The sequence below is a fragment of the Helianthus annuus genome, chromosome 9 (assembly GCF_002127325.2).
Source record: "Helianthus annuus cultivar XRQ/B chromosome 9, HanXRQr2.0-SUNRISE, whole genome shotgun sequence".
Classification (NCBI taxonomy): Eukaryota; Viridiplantae; Streptophyta; class Magnoliopsida; order Asterales; family Asteraceae; genus Helianthus; species Helianthus annuus.
The window spans coordinates 34,826,881-34,840,193 of NC_035441.2; the positions used below are offsets into that span (position 1 = coordinate 34,826,881).

The 13,313-nt window shown below is 37.3% G+C and overlaps 1 protein-coding gene across 1 annotated transcript; it reads left to right on the forward strand.

Moving 5' to 3' along the window:
• The first annotated feature begins 3,600 nt into the window (after positions 1-3,600).
• Positions 3,601-8,943, forward strand: LOC110877408 (G-type lectin S-receptor-like serine/threonine-protein kinase At1g11330). The gene is made up of 7 exons (XM_022125544.2): positions 3,601-4,779; positions 6,531-6,656; positions 6,784-6,920; positions 7,335-7,545; positions 7,625-7,862; positions 7,989-8,139; positions 8,216-8,943. Exons 1-7 carry the CDS (start codon positions 3,705-3,707, stop codon positions 8,519-8,521), a joined length of 2,244 nt encoding a protein of 747 aa, XP_021981236.1. The 5' UTR covers positions 3,601-3,704; the 3' UTR covers positions 8,522-8,943.
• The last annotated feature ends 4,370 nt before the right edge of the window (positions 8,944-13,313 follow it).

Here is a 13,313-nt window from a genome sequence, read left to right on the forward strand (position 1 = left end):
CTTTGCCATACTCGACCCTTTTTGTGTGAACACCAACTCGTTTCTTGACTTCCAAATACTCCAAAATGTTACCAAGATGACCGCATACAGAGCTTTTAATTTCTTTCTTGGGCCGGCGCTAAACACATGTACCATGAGAAGATCTTTAATGTCGAAGGCGACAATCGGTGGGATATTACACCATCTCGCTATATATTGCCATATTGACTGAGCATAATGGCATGAAGTGAACAAATGCTCACAAGTCTCCTCATAATTACCACACATAACACACAGCCGGTTATTCACCGGGATGTTCTGGTTTGATAAAGCTACCTTCGTCGGCAAGCGTTCCATTTCAGCCCTCCATGCTACGATACTAACCTTTTTCGAGACCCAGTTGATCCACTCGAAAACTCTAGCAGGTCTTGTGCGATTAGCCGAACCCAGCATCTTTTTAATACTTGCGACACTAAAACAACCTGAACCATCAATCTTCCATGAAGCGATAGTTGAGATATGCAAGGACGTATGTGGTTCTGCGGGACATGAACAGCCAGGTAGCCCCGCTGGACCGTCGTCGAGCAATCCAAGTTTCAGAGACTGGATACCTGGTGTCAGGTCAGATGATAAAGAGCCTTCCGCAGGAGGATGCAGAATTAGTCGGTGGAATGGGTACAGATTCAAAAGCGGTGTGTGTTGAACCGCACCCCGTAGAAGCGATTCTAGCAAAACCAGTTCGCAGTTTTCGTGCAAAACCCCACGGAGAACCTGAGGCAGGGGATATCGGCTTAGAGCCAAAAGATCTGACCCGATATGAGCAGAAAGTGTGGGCATTTGTTTTCCAGAAAAGGGGTATGGAAGCATGGAAGACACAAACAATACTAGAACTGTAACTCAAGGACCCAACATCAAATACCCGATCAGTGGATGCAACACAAGTTTCCCGTAAGTTAATGTAGGAAAAAAATAACAAGCACTTTAAAAAATTTAATAAAGGTGTAAAAAAGCTTAATATTTTACATGTGAGGTATGTTATGTTTGAAGATCAGTATGGGGGTAGTGCAGACACAGAGAAGCTTCAGACGTTGGCAATTGGTTGCGACGTGTCAGGGCGACAGCAATTGGTTGCAACAGTGGTAATGCGTCTTTCGTTTTCCTTTCAGTCACCGTTTAAGTTTTTAAAAATAAAAATAAAAGCACATAATGATCTCAAAACTCATAACCATAATAATAAAAGCACATAATGATTTAGAATTTGTAATGTCTCTTTGAAACGTAATTTGTTGTATAAAATTTAGAACAACAATAAAAGGCTATTTAATTACTATTTACTAACCATAAAATATAATAAAAACAATTTATTAGAACAACAATAAAAGGCTATTTAATTACTATTTACTCATTTTATAAATTAAAAAAATAGGTAAATATACATCAACATGAATTAATGATGAGGAAATCGGAATTAATTTTATAATTAATAATATTCAATCCACACTCATAAGTTATATATTAGAACTTTAATTGAATTTATGCTATATTAATTAAAACTAAATGATATATATAACTTTAAAATATATATATATATATATATATATATATATATATATATATATATATATATAATCAACAAGTAAATGCAAGATCATGGATATCATAATACAACTTTTCTTTTCAAGGTTTATCTATTAAACATGCATAAAAAGAATTTATCAAACTATATATCAATTTCTAAACCAAGGAATAAGCTTGCAATATAACTAGCAAATAGATAAGATTAGACTTAATAAATTAATAACAAGTATTTTCTCATCGGGTTTCTGTAACAAGTGTCCATGTATATATTAAACTTATATTTCCTATTTTTTTCAATACCGTGATGAATCATTTATTCTAGAAAAGGTCATTGAAAATGAAAATGAAAATTATGAGTAGGATTTGAACATCCCCTGTTCAACCAACTTTCAAAAATCTCATTCTGGTTAACGATTATTCTTATAATGGTAAAATCAAGTTGAAAAGATAAGGCATATTCAACAAAAAACAATACAGGTATAAGAGTAGTACCTTATGTAGATAAACATGTATGGTGGAAAAAAAAAACTTACCTTGAAATAACTAAAGGAAATAGTATCTCCGTCACTTTTCAATCGCCATGTCTACGAAATCCAATCTTCGTTGGAAACACCTCGGGCCACCAAAACTTTTATCAACGAAACATCATCAACGACATGGGTCAACCGAGACTTTAATCAACGATTAAAACCAATGATGATTCGAGCACTTTCGTGCTGATAACGTGTTATGTAATAACTAAAACCTATTAGCAATGTATAGAAGAGAACGAGAGAATGGGAGATGAATTTCTTATTGATATATCTCATACAAAATACATGAACAACTATATATAGGCTATAACATTAATACAAACATAAATGTGACATGTGAGTTAGAAATGTGGATAGTCACTAATAATTGACGCATTCATAATTTTGTTTATTTTTTTCCTGAACATTGCGACATAAATTTTGATGAAGACTTCTCAACATCTTCACTATATTTATCAACGAAAGATTTCATTATTATTATTATTATTATTATTACTGTATATGTTTTAACAGTGTTTTAAACAAAAGGCCGTAATTTATATACTATTATTTTGTAACATTTGTATGCATTTGTAGTTGTAAATTGAGCTTAAGTTGTTGTACCTTATTTATATACTATTATTTTTTAACATTTGTGTGCAATTTATGGTTGTAAATTAAGCTTAAGTTGTTGTACCTAAATCAAATAATAGTTTCATTATCTTACCAAATTCAATATGTTTTGTATGCATGTATGGTTGTAAATTGTGCTTAAGTGGTTGTACCATAATTAAATATTGGTTTCATTATCTTACCAAATTCAATCGGTTTGATCCATTTAAAGTTGTGTTGTTTTATGTGTAAATTATTATTATTTATAATAATCTAATTAATTTAGCCAAAATCTTGTATAAATATAATTTGCAACATATTGATGCAATGGTTGTTGTAATTTATGCATAATGGTTTGTATAGTGGTAATGATATATATTATATATAGATTACGATGAACCTGTCAAACGGAAAAAAATAGACGCGGGTTTATCGTAACGCGCAAGTCCTAGATCAACTTAGTTATTTTATTCTATATTTTACGTTTCGGTTTAATTTCTTCGCATTAACACGCCGCAACTTCAGTGTCGGTGGTTGCAGGCAGTGGTGTGGCATTAGTGTTCGCCCCCGCCGCAATGCGGTGGTGCGTAATACTAGTTAAATTTAAAACCTAACTAAAAAATAGTAAAATAATAGTGTGTTTAGTTTTTGCCCATTTATCGTTTTGTCACTTATTTTTCTAAACCCATTTTTCCTACTCACACAAGGTTCATGAGGACTCTCGATTACTCAGAGACGGCCCTGAAAAGCACGAGGATTGCTAAATCATTACCAAATTGCCTCAAGACATGTGGCATGGAAAATTACCAACCTATTGCAATCAAGGTTGACTGACCTGGTTGCCCATTTATTGCATTTTGCATTTTTCAACAGAAAAGTTATCAACCCAACCCATGTTTGGGTCACCACCAATGAGAACAGCCTAACAAAAGCGCCATGATTTTTAGTACATATAGAAAACTACTCGATGAGGAAACAAAAACAAATTCTTAACAAATTGCCTTGTAATTGTTTTCCAAATTCATGAGCATCCTTCCTCTTCTATTCCTCTTCATCTCCCAATCTTTATGGAAAACTTCAGCATCACAAACATGGATCAAAGCCGGTTATTGGTACACCCAGAGCGAATACCCGATACCCAACATAAACACAGCTCTTTTCACTCACCTCATATGTGCTTTCGCCTACATCAACCCCTCAACCAACGAGCTAATTTTAATAACATCAGATGAGCCATATGTATCCACGTTTGCATCCACGGTCAAGAAAAGCAACCCATTGGTTAAACCACTTTTATCAATACGGACACAAAATGAATATTATGGAACCAACAAAAACTCATCCTTGTTTTTATCAATGATCAACAACCCGGCCTATCGAAAGACTTTCATCGAGTCTTCAATAAAAATGGCCCTGGATCACGGCTTTGAAGGGCTTGATCTTTATATTACTACTTTGTTAAGTACAAAGGGAAACATGACTAACTTGGGTATTTTATTTAACGAGTTGAGACATGCGGTGGATCAAGAAAAACTGATCTTGACCATGGGAGGTCATTACTCCCCTGAATTTGATTTACAGAGTTACCCGGTTGACTTGGTAAGCAAAAATTTTGATTGGGTGCACATTAAAGCATACGCCTATCATACACCTTTGGTCGATAATTTCACGGCTGCCCATGCAGCCTTATATGATCCATCTAGCCCGGTGAATACGGATTATGGTGTAAACGAATGGATCAAAAGAGGATTACCGGCTAGCAAGTTGGTGTTGGGCATGTCATATCATGGCTTTGCCTGGACCCTTGTGGACCCTAAGGATAATGGCTTCGGTGCACCGGCTAAAGGTGTGGCTATTACGGATGATGGGACAGTGGGCTATAAGCATATCAAGCAGTATTTGAGAAGTTACGGAGTTAATTCAGTGCGTAATTCGACATATGTGGTAAACTACTGTGCAATTGGCTCATTTTGGATTGTGTTTGATGATGTGGAAAGTATCAGAAAAAAAGTTGCTTATGCCAAAGAGAAGGGGCTTCTTGGTGTTAGCGTATGGCATGTTTCTAATGACGACAACTGGGAACTCTCAAAAGCTATCGGTAAGTCCAAATTAGATTAGGTGAGAAAATTACATTTTATGCTCAATCTTTTAAACCTCTTTTATAAGTAATTTCAGTGTTCAATATGATTATAGATAAAACATGAACTGTAATTGTATATTGATTGTGATTCCAGTAGGGTTATATATATACAGATATCAGGGATTAATTACAAAAAGGGTAAACTTCAGTTAGTTGGTTTTATATTAAAATTTATTACATTTTCATACAATTTACCCTTTAGAAAAACATATGCTATTTTTTATTAAAATGATTATAGCATAATTTATAGATTAACAACCATTTTGGCCAATTACTTTTTTTTTTTTTTTTTGAAAGGCCAACAATATAATTTTTATTTCATCTTGGACCAACAGACAAGTTAGTCCATCACCAGCATACAGAGTTCACCAAACAAAAGAAAACATTACATTTTCATACTATGTAAATCGAACATACACCACTGACTCCATGACAGATCTTGTGCCTTCGACTTACTCTTTATCCAGAGATAGCCCAGCTCTTTTATCTCCTCTTTCACGCCTTCAGTTGACCCGCCTTTACGGTTGAAAACCACATCATTCCGGTTCCTCCATATACTCCATAGTGTGACTTGAATAACCACGTTTATTACTTTCTTCCATCTTTTGGATCCTCTAACATGTTTCCAGGTATCCAATACATCCTTAACACTAATTTCCAATAAAGTCCCAAATGGACTGTGCAAAGACACACGACACAAACAAGTGTTCCGCAGTCTCGTCTTCCAGCCCGCATACCCTCTAACCCCCACTCCCACCTGTCCATGCCTGATCCGGAGCTGAACCGCATCAGACCAATGTGAGCTCCTCTAACTGATCCATTTCATCGACTGAGCTAGGACTTCTAATCCACTGGTACCTGATGCCTTCAAGACCTTCATTAACCGTTACCCGTTCAGCAAGAGGAACATTTTTGACCTGTTCCAAAACAAACAGGTCTGGGAATCTATTGCATAAAGATTGGTCTACTAGCCACCTATCCTTCCAAAAAGAGACTTGCAGTCTGCTTCCAGGTATGCTTCTGAAAATGGACTCCAAACTTAACCCGCTTTCTTCTATATCTTGACCCGTTCTTATAACTTGCTTCCAAATTCCTCCCATGCTTAGCTTTCTTGGGATGAAGTTCCATGTTCTTGAGCTGTAGTGTATACACCATATGACCCTTCGCCACAGTTTAAAACTTTCGTTTTTGAACCTCCACCACCATTTCGCTAGCATTGCAAGATTTGCATCCCTTAATGACCCAATACCCAACCCGCCTCTGTCTTTTGGAGCCATAACCCTTTGCCAAGCCACCCAGCTCATTTTCGAATGATCCAGAGTAATACCCCATAAAAACTCTCTTCGAGTCCTTTCCAGCTGATCGATTACAGAAAGAGGCGCTTTATAGAATGAAAAGTAATAAGTTGCGGGGAATTTAGAACTGACTTGATTAAAGTCAATTTTCCCCCAAACGACAAAGTATTAGCTTTCCACATTGCTAACCTCTTCATAAATACGTCCACTACCGGCTTCCAGTTTTTGACCAAGTTCATATTTGCTCCTACCTGTAATCCCAAGTGTTTAAACGAAAGCTTAACAACCTTGCACCGAAGAATTCCAGCCATGCTCTGTAGTTGGTTATCATTTTGGCCAATTACTATACACACACACACACACACACACAAGTATTTTGAAAATTGAATGCACTTACCATGACAAATTTTGCAGCACAAGAAGAAGATGCTTACAACCATCACAAGCGATTATTGGTGATTACTTTGTGCACAATTACTTTCTTTATCCTGCTCCTAGGCTGCATGATCTGTTGCCTGAGAAAAAGGATCATATCTAAAGGTAGGCCTTTGACTTCCAAATTATCTTACCTGCCAATCCTGATATCAGTATTAACTTGTACACCTCTTTCATGATTCTCTTCCCCTTCTAACAAGGATAATATATTCCATTCCATTTGCTTTAATAGTGAAACAGGTGATGAATAGTGGCAAACCATCAGATCATAACCACCAAGTACTTAGCTTTGAAGACATAAGGGAAGCAACAAATAGCTTCTCAGAAGAAAATAAGCTTGGCGAGGGTGGATATGGACCCGTCTACAAGGTACTTATTTCTTTTAATTTACTAGTACCGTAATCTTATATCAATTATGATAAAAAATGAGTCTTCACCAACATCAACACAAGTGTTAGAAGTCTATAAAAAAATAAGTACATTATCGTTCGATGACATGGGGAAGCATGGGGACTAATGATCGAGTTATCAGGGTAAAAAATGTATATCAACATATTTAGATGTATATTGCAAATCAATAGTTTCCCAAGAATATATGAAGTAACTCAGCAACATAGCTAGAAATGGCTTCATCCACTAGGAATGACTACAAGTTATACAGACTAACGGATTGAATATAGGTCATGACTATAACATGGTTCTGATTATTTTTCCATGGTTATATATGCTTCTTGTTTGATCCTACAGCTAAGATGTACAACTTTAATCTTGTGGTTTCACCAGGGAAAATTGTCAAATGAACAAGAAATAGCGGTAAAAAGACTTTCGCGTAGTTCTAAACAAGGAGTCAAGGAGTTCAAGAACGAGGTTACATTTGCAACAAAACTACAACATGTGAATCTAGTAAAACTCTTGGGGTTCTGCACTGAAAGGGAAGAAAAGATGTTGATCTATGAATACATGCCAAACAAAAGCTTGGACCTCTACCTCTTTGGTGACTAGTCTTATATATTCTTAATATTGAATCAATTACATGATCCCACATTTTGGTTTACCATAAATTACTTGTGTAGATCCAAGTAGAAGGTCGATGTTGAACTGGGAGAAATGGGTTGAAATAATTGAAGGAATAATCCAAGGACTTTTATATCTCCAAGAATACTCGAGACTAACAATAGTTCACAGAGACTTGAAAGCAAGCAACATTTTACTTGATGCTAATATGAAGCCTAAAATATCAGATTTTGGTATAGCAAAAAGCTTTGAGAGCAATGAAATAGAAGCGAATACCGACCGGATTGTTGGAACCTAGTAAGTATGCTCATAAGTTGGAATCATCAATCCAAATACTTTTGATTTTCAGTTCATTGATTTTCAGTAATATAATAGATCACTATTCTTTAGACACTTTCTAAGTATTTCCTTGGACCAATGCAGTGGATGTGTTCCTCCCGAGTATATAAAACAAGGTTTATACTCTAGAAAATATGATGTTTACAGCTTTGGAGTTCTCCTTCTGCAGATCATAAGTGGGAAGAAGAATTACAACGTCTATGGACCACATCAAAACCTCAATCTCCTAGAATACGTACGTTTTTTTTTTTTTCTGTTCTTTGCACAAATTAGATGCTTCAACTTTGACAATTGTCCATGAACAATTATAGGCATATGTTCTTTGTAAAGAAGGCAGAGGAATGGAGTTTATAGATTCTTCATTGGATGATGAATCTTCAACGTATAAATTAAGTAGATGCATCCAAGTGGCCCTGCTATGTGTTGAAGAAAAATGGACACATAGGCCATCAATGTTGGAAGTTTCAGCCATGTTAAGGAATGAATATCAAAATCTGCCTATGCCAAGGCGGCCTGCTTTTTCAACAAATAAATACGAGGAAGAAAAGAAAAATAAAGCCAACGGAAAAGTCTATTCAGTTGATATGGCAACCATTTCCCAACTTTTGCCTCGATGAGATGCCACTATGTCTCGCAGTGGTGGAATCAAGGCTTCTTTAACTCGGGCTTTCAACTCCAATTCCTAAAGCAAACACGGATTGTTCTTCTAGTTCTATTGCTACCGAACCTTTGCACAATCAATCCATGATTCCACCATGGCATCAACCGCTATGCTTCTATTCAACATTTTTAAATCCTTTTGATATTTTGGTGCGACTTAATTATGCTTATGACTTCTGGAGCTTTGGAGGATAGACTATCAAAATATGATGATTTTTTTTCTTCTACACTAAGTCCTGTTATTTTTTTTTTCTAGACAACAAGTTAGAAGGCTATTCTTGAAGACATGAAAGAGTCTCAAGAGTTCAAAAATACTTAATGAAATGAATTAGACTTTATATATCCTATGAAATTGTAACATGCATTTGTGGAATTATGTTTGTAATATGATTTTTATAATAGCGTCGGTCACCCTAGGAAGTATGGGTGTTGAACTACTTAATTATTAGTGTCTGAAATTATGAATTTTAAATTGACGTCAAAAAGATATAAGAGGGGTGTATTGGTTTATATGACATTGTACATCAACAATATCCCCTTTTGTGTCATGACAATACTACTAAGCATAAGCCGGCCAACTGTTTATACACACTCGATTCATTGCTTCCATGTTTGGCTTGGTAATCTTTATCCCTCTTTCACGTATCAAAGAGGGTGAGTTAATTTTTTTTATAGGCGGCCAAATTTTAAACAAAGGTAAAAAAGGAAACCAGCCAGGAGCTAGGAGTACAAAGAAACGCCCAAACTTAACAAATTTAAATTTGAAAAATTAAAATCTCTCCAAATCCTAGTCCAGAGCTTGCAACTTTGGGCGATTTTAAATCCGTAAGAATCCAATTGCCATGATATCTTTGAGCAGCCTAGTCAAGAGGAAAACCTGGTGGGACATTTTCTTAGGAAAACCATTGGATCGAATCTGGTTAAGAATCTCCAAAAGAACCTGCGTGGAGAAGGCATAGATGGGGGTATGTGGCACCGCATGCTTAACTTCTGCCAAACAAGGGATGATATTAGACAGGAGGTGAAGAGACGATCAATATTCAAGGGAATCCTCATATAGTGGGCCCAAAATTAACCAGAAGTGTTGTTTGTTTTTTGGCCAGAAGTACTTCTGGCCACTTATGTCTGCGCGACGCAGACGCGCGCAGACGTTTGATGTCTGCAGCTTGTTTGTTTTCTCGCAGACCTTTCATTAAAAAAGGTCTGCGAGACCTCTTCTTGGAGCAGACATGGACCCAAGTCTTCTTGGAACCTCTTCACCACGCAGACCTCTTCACCTCCAAATCTGCCACCACCATCTCCACCTCCGCCACCATCTCCAGCTCCACCTCCACCTCCGCCACCATCTCCACCTCCACCTCCCTCCACTCCGCCACCACCTCTGCTCCACCTCCACTCCGCCACCACCTCCGACATCATCATCAACATCACAAACAAAACCCCCAAATCGACAACCCTCATCATCATCAACATCGATCTGTGGAAAAACCCTAAATCGAAAACCCTCATCATCATCATAAACAGAAGGTAAAGAAATAGAAGGGGGCGGTTACCGTGAATCCCGTCAAACCGAATCACCACCCCCGCCGTTCCATTCTTCTTCTGGTTCTCCTCTCTCTCACTTCTAGTCTGCTTATTTTCGCCGCCGCACCACCACCGAACGGTGGTGGTGGTGCTCAGTGTCGTCAATCGAAGGGGAACTAGTGGGTGATTGTGTCGATGACCTGCTAGTGGAGACGAACGGACGGAGAGGTCCGCCGGATGCCGGTGTTCGGCTCTGGTCATCAGACCGAGAAGATGGAGAACGAGGGAGTATGGGGGTGTTGGCTATAGTTTGTGAAAAAGGAACTAGGGTTTCTTGAAGTTGAAGAAGAAAGAGAGATGTCTGGTGTGTGTTGTGTGTGTAATGTGTGTGAAGAGGTTTATGTATAAAAAAAAAAAAACAAACCCTCTTCTTCTTGCAGACTGCAGACCTTTGGTCCACCTCTTCTCCTGCAGATGCCTGCAGATGTGGTCCGCAGACTGCAGACCTTTTCCTACAGAAAAAACAAACAGAACCTTATTCTGCGTTTCTGCAATCTCTGTTACCACTTCGGGTCGGTCCATAGCAAGGTTTGAACTAGATTTAAAAAAACAGGAAAAAACAAGGATTGAACCCATGATCTCTTGTTATTAAAGAGGGAGGTTTACCACTACACCAGCTTTATTTTTCTTTCTAGGGTGTCCACCTAATTATATTTATAGGATCCTTATAAAATCTAATATACCGGATCTATTAAATTTTTAAAAAACATTGGGGTCCAGAGACCCCGACCCGTTAAATGTAGGTCCGTGGGAGCTAATGATTCCGTTTAAAAGAACATAATGCATCCTCTTACTTGGTAGCTAGATGTCTAAGAGATTTTAGGGTGAAGTACCTATTCGAGTCACCCAACCGTGTCCACCTATCTTTATTATCAAAAAAGGGTTACATCTGATAACAACTCCATATATTTTCGTAACTCTTCCTTCTCATTTACAGTCAAAGGTCTTCCACTCCCATGAAGATTATAATCAAGCCATCCGAAATTTAAAGATATTTATTATTTCAGTTATTAGTTATTGGGTCAGACTTTTATGTGTTTATTATGTTTTAGTTTAGGCTAGAGGCCAACATGTTATTGGATCAAAACAATAGAGTTCATTAGTGTCCCAGGGGCGGACCCACCACCATGTCAAGGTGGGCGGGCGCACTCCCGAGAAAAAAAAATTTATGTAAATTTCTGAAGAAAATCCCGTCCGCACCCCTTGTAATTTTTCGTCCGCACCCCTTGGAATTTTTCGGTCGCAACCCTTGGAACTTTTTGTCCGCACCCCTTGGGTAAAAAATATTATGGATTTATATTATAAATATTTTTTAGTAAAGTCTGATTTTTTTATAAAAAAAAACTACCTATATTAATACATTATACTACTCAAACCCAAACCCAAACCAAAGCTTAACCCATTAGTTCATTAGTCCATTACCCAATACCCAACAATAAACAATAAGCTCACTAGTCCCTTATTACCCAACAATAAACAATTAACAATTAGCCCAAACCCCTTCAATTTCCTCCCGCCCTTCGGTTTCTGTTCTACGATACCACGACCTGAGTTTTTTGCCTCCTGCCCAGCGACTTCATCAGCAATTCCAGCAGCAACAAAGCAGCGACTTCCATAATTCCGGTTGGAAATTGACCAGAATCCAGCAGGCAGCAGCGACATCATCAAAGGGTAAGTTTTGTGGTTTTTTTTTGATGATTTTACTTGATGATTTACTGCCTTAGATGATTTTTATGATGGTTTTTTTGATGATTTTACTTGATGATTTACTGCCTTAGATGATTTTTTTTTATGATTATGTTATTTAGATGATTTTTAGGGGTGATTAAACAATTCTAGGGCTTGATTGCTTGAATGGTTGAAAGTTAAAATTAAACAAAAAGGTTATGGAACGATGAATCTATGGTCATGGATCAATTTGATTGTGATAGGAACCATGTGTAGAGACGTTATGGCGCGATTTCTCAAGAGGAAAGTGGATACATCATCCGAACTAATTGATTTGGATACTCTTCCTTCGGATCCGTATGATCGCAAGCGATAGAATCATATAACGTGAATCAACGGGATGCGATTAGAAGGGCATATATACTAAGAGGACCGTATCAACCAAGAGGTATCGAATTCCCACAAACAAAATTTCAAGGTGACGAGTTAAGAAAATTTAAGGAAGAATGGTATGACAAACATGAGTATAAGGGATGGTTAGAGTATAGCTCAAAATCGGATCGCGTGTTTTGCTTATGTTGCTATTTGTTTAGGAGCCACTTCGGAGATGGTAGAGACACATTTGTGTGCGGTGGGTATAACAATTGGAAAAAGGTACATGTGTCACTTAAAAAAACATGTTGGTTTAGTTAATAGTCTACACAACAAAAGTTTCCAAATGAGTGCCGATTTAGTTAATGAAAATCAAGCGGTACACACACAATGGGACAATAGGACCCCTAAGGAGAAACGTGAATACCGACTTAGACTTAGTGCTTCTACTTTGCTTGGGAAAGGTTGTTGAATAGCGGATTGGCGTTTCGTGGACATGATGAATCAAAAGATTCATTAAATAAAGGGAATTTCTTATAGCTTTTTGAACTCATGGGTGAAATGAATGAAGAGCTTGCTAACGTTATCTTAGAGAATGCACCCGCCAATAACCAAATGACAAGTCCTAAAATTCAAGCGGACATCAAACATTGTTATGCTCAAGAGGTAATTAAACAAATTTTAGAAGAACTTGGTGATGATGTTTTTTCTTTATTAGTAGATGAATCATGTGATGTATCAAAAAAAGAACAAATGGCGGTTGTTATTCATTTTGTTGATAAAGTTGGGATTGTTAAGGAGCGTTTTATTGGGCTTGTTCATGTCAAAGAGACAAGCGCAATAACACTCAAAACGGCTATTGATGATATATTGGCACGTTATGGGTTAAGTTTGAAAAGGATTAGAGGCCAAGGCTATGACGGGGCAAGTAACATGTCGGGCGAGTTTAACGGCCTAAGGGCTCTAATCTTAAAGTAAAATGTTTCGGCCTTTTATATTCATTGCTTTGCACACCAACTTCAACTAGTTGTTGTGGCGGTGGCGCACAAACACACACCAATTTGGAGAGTTTTTGAAACGATAACATGTGTAACAAATGTCGTTTGTGCATCTTCTAAACGACAA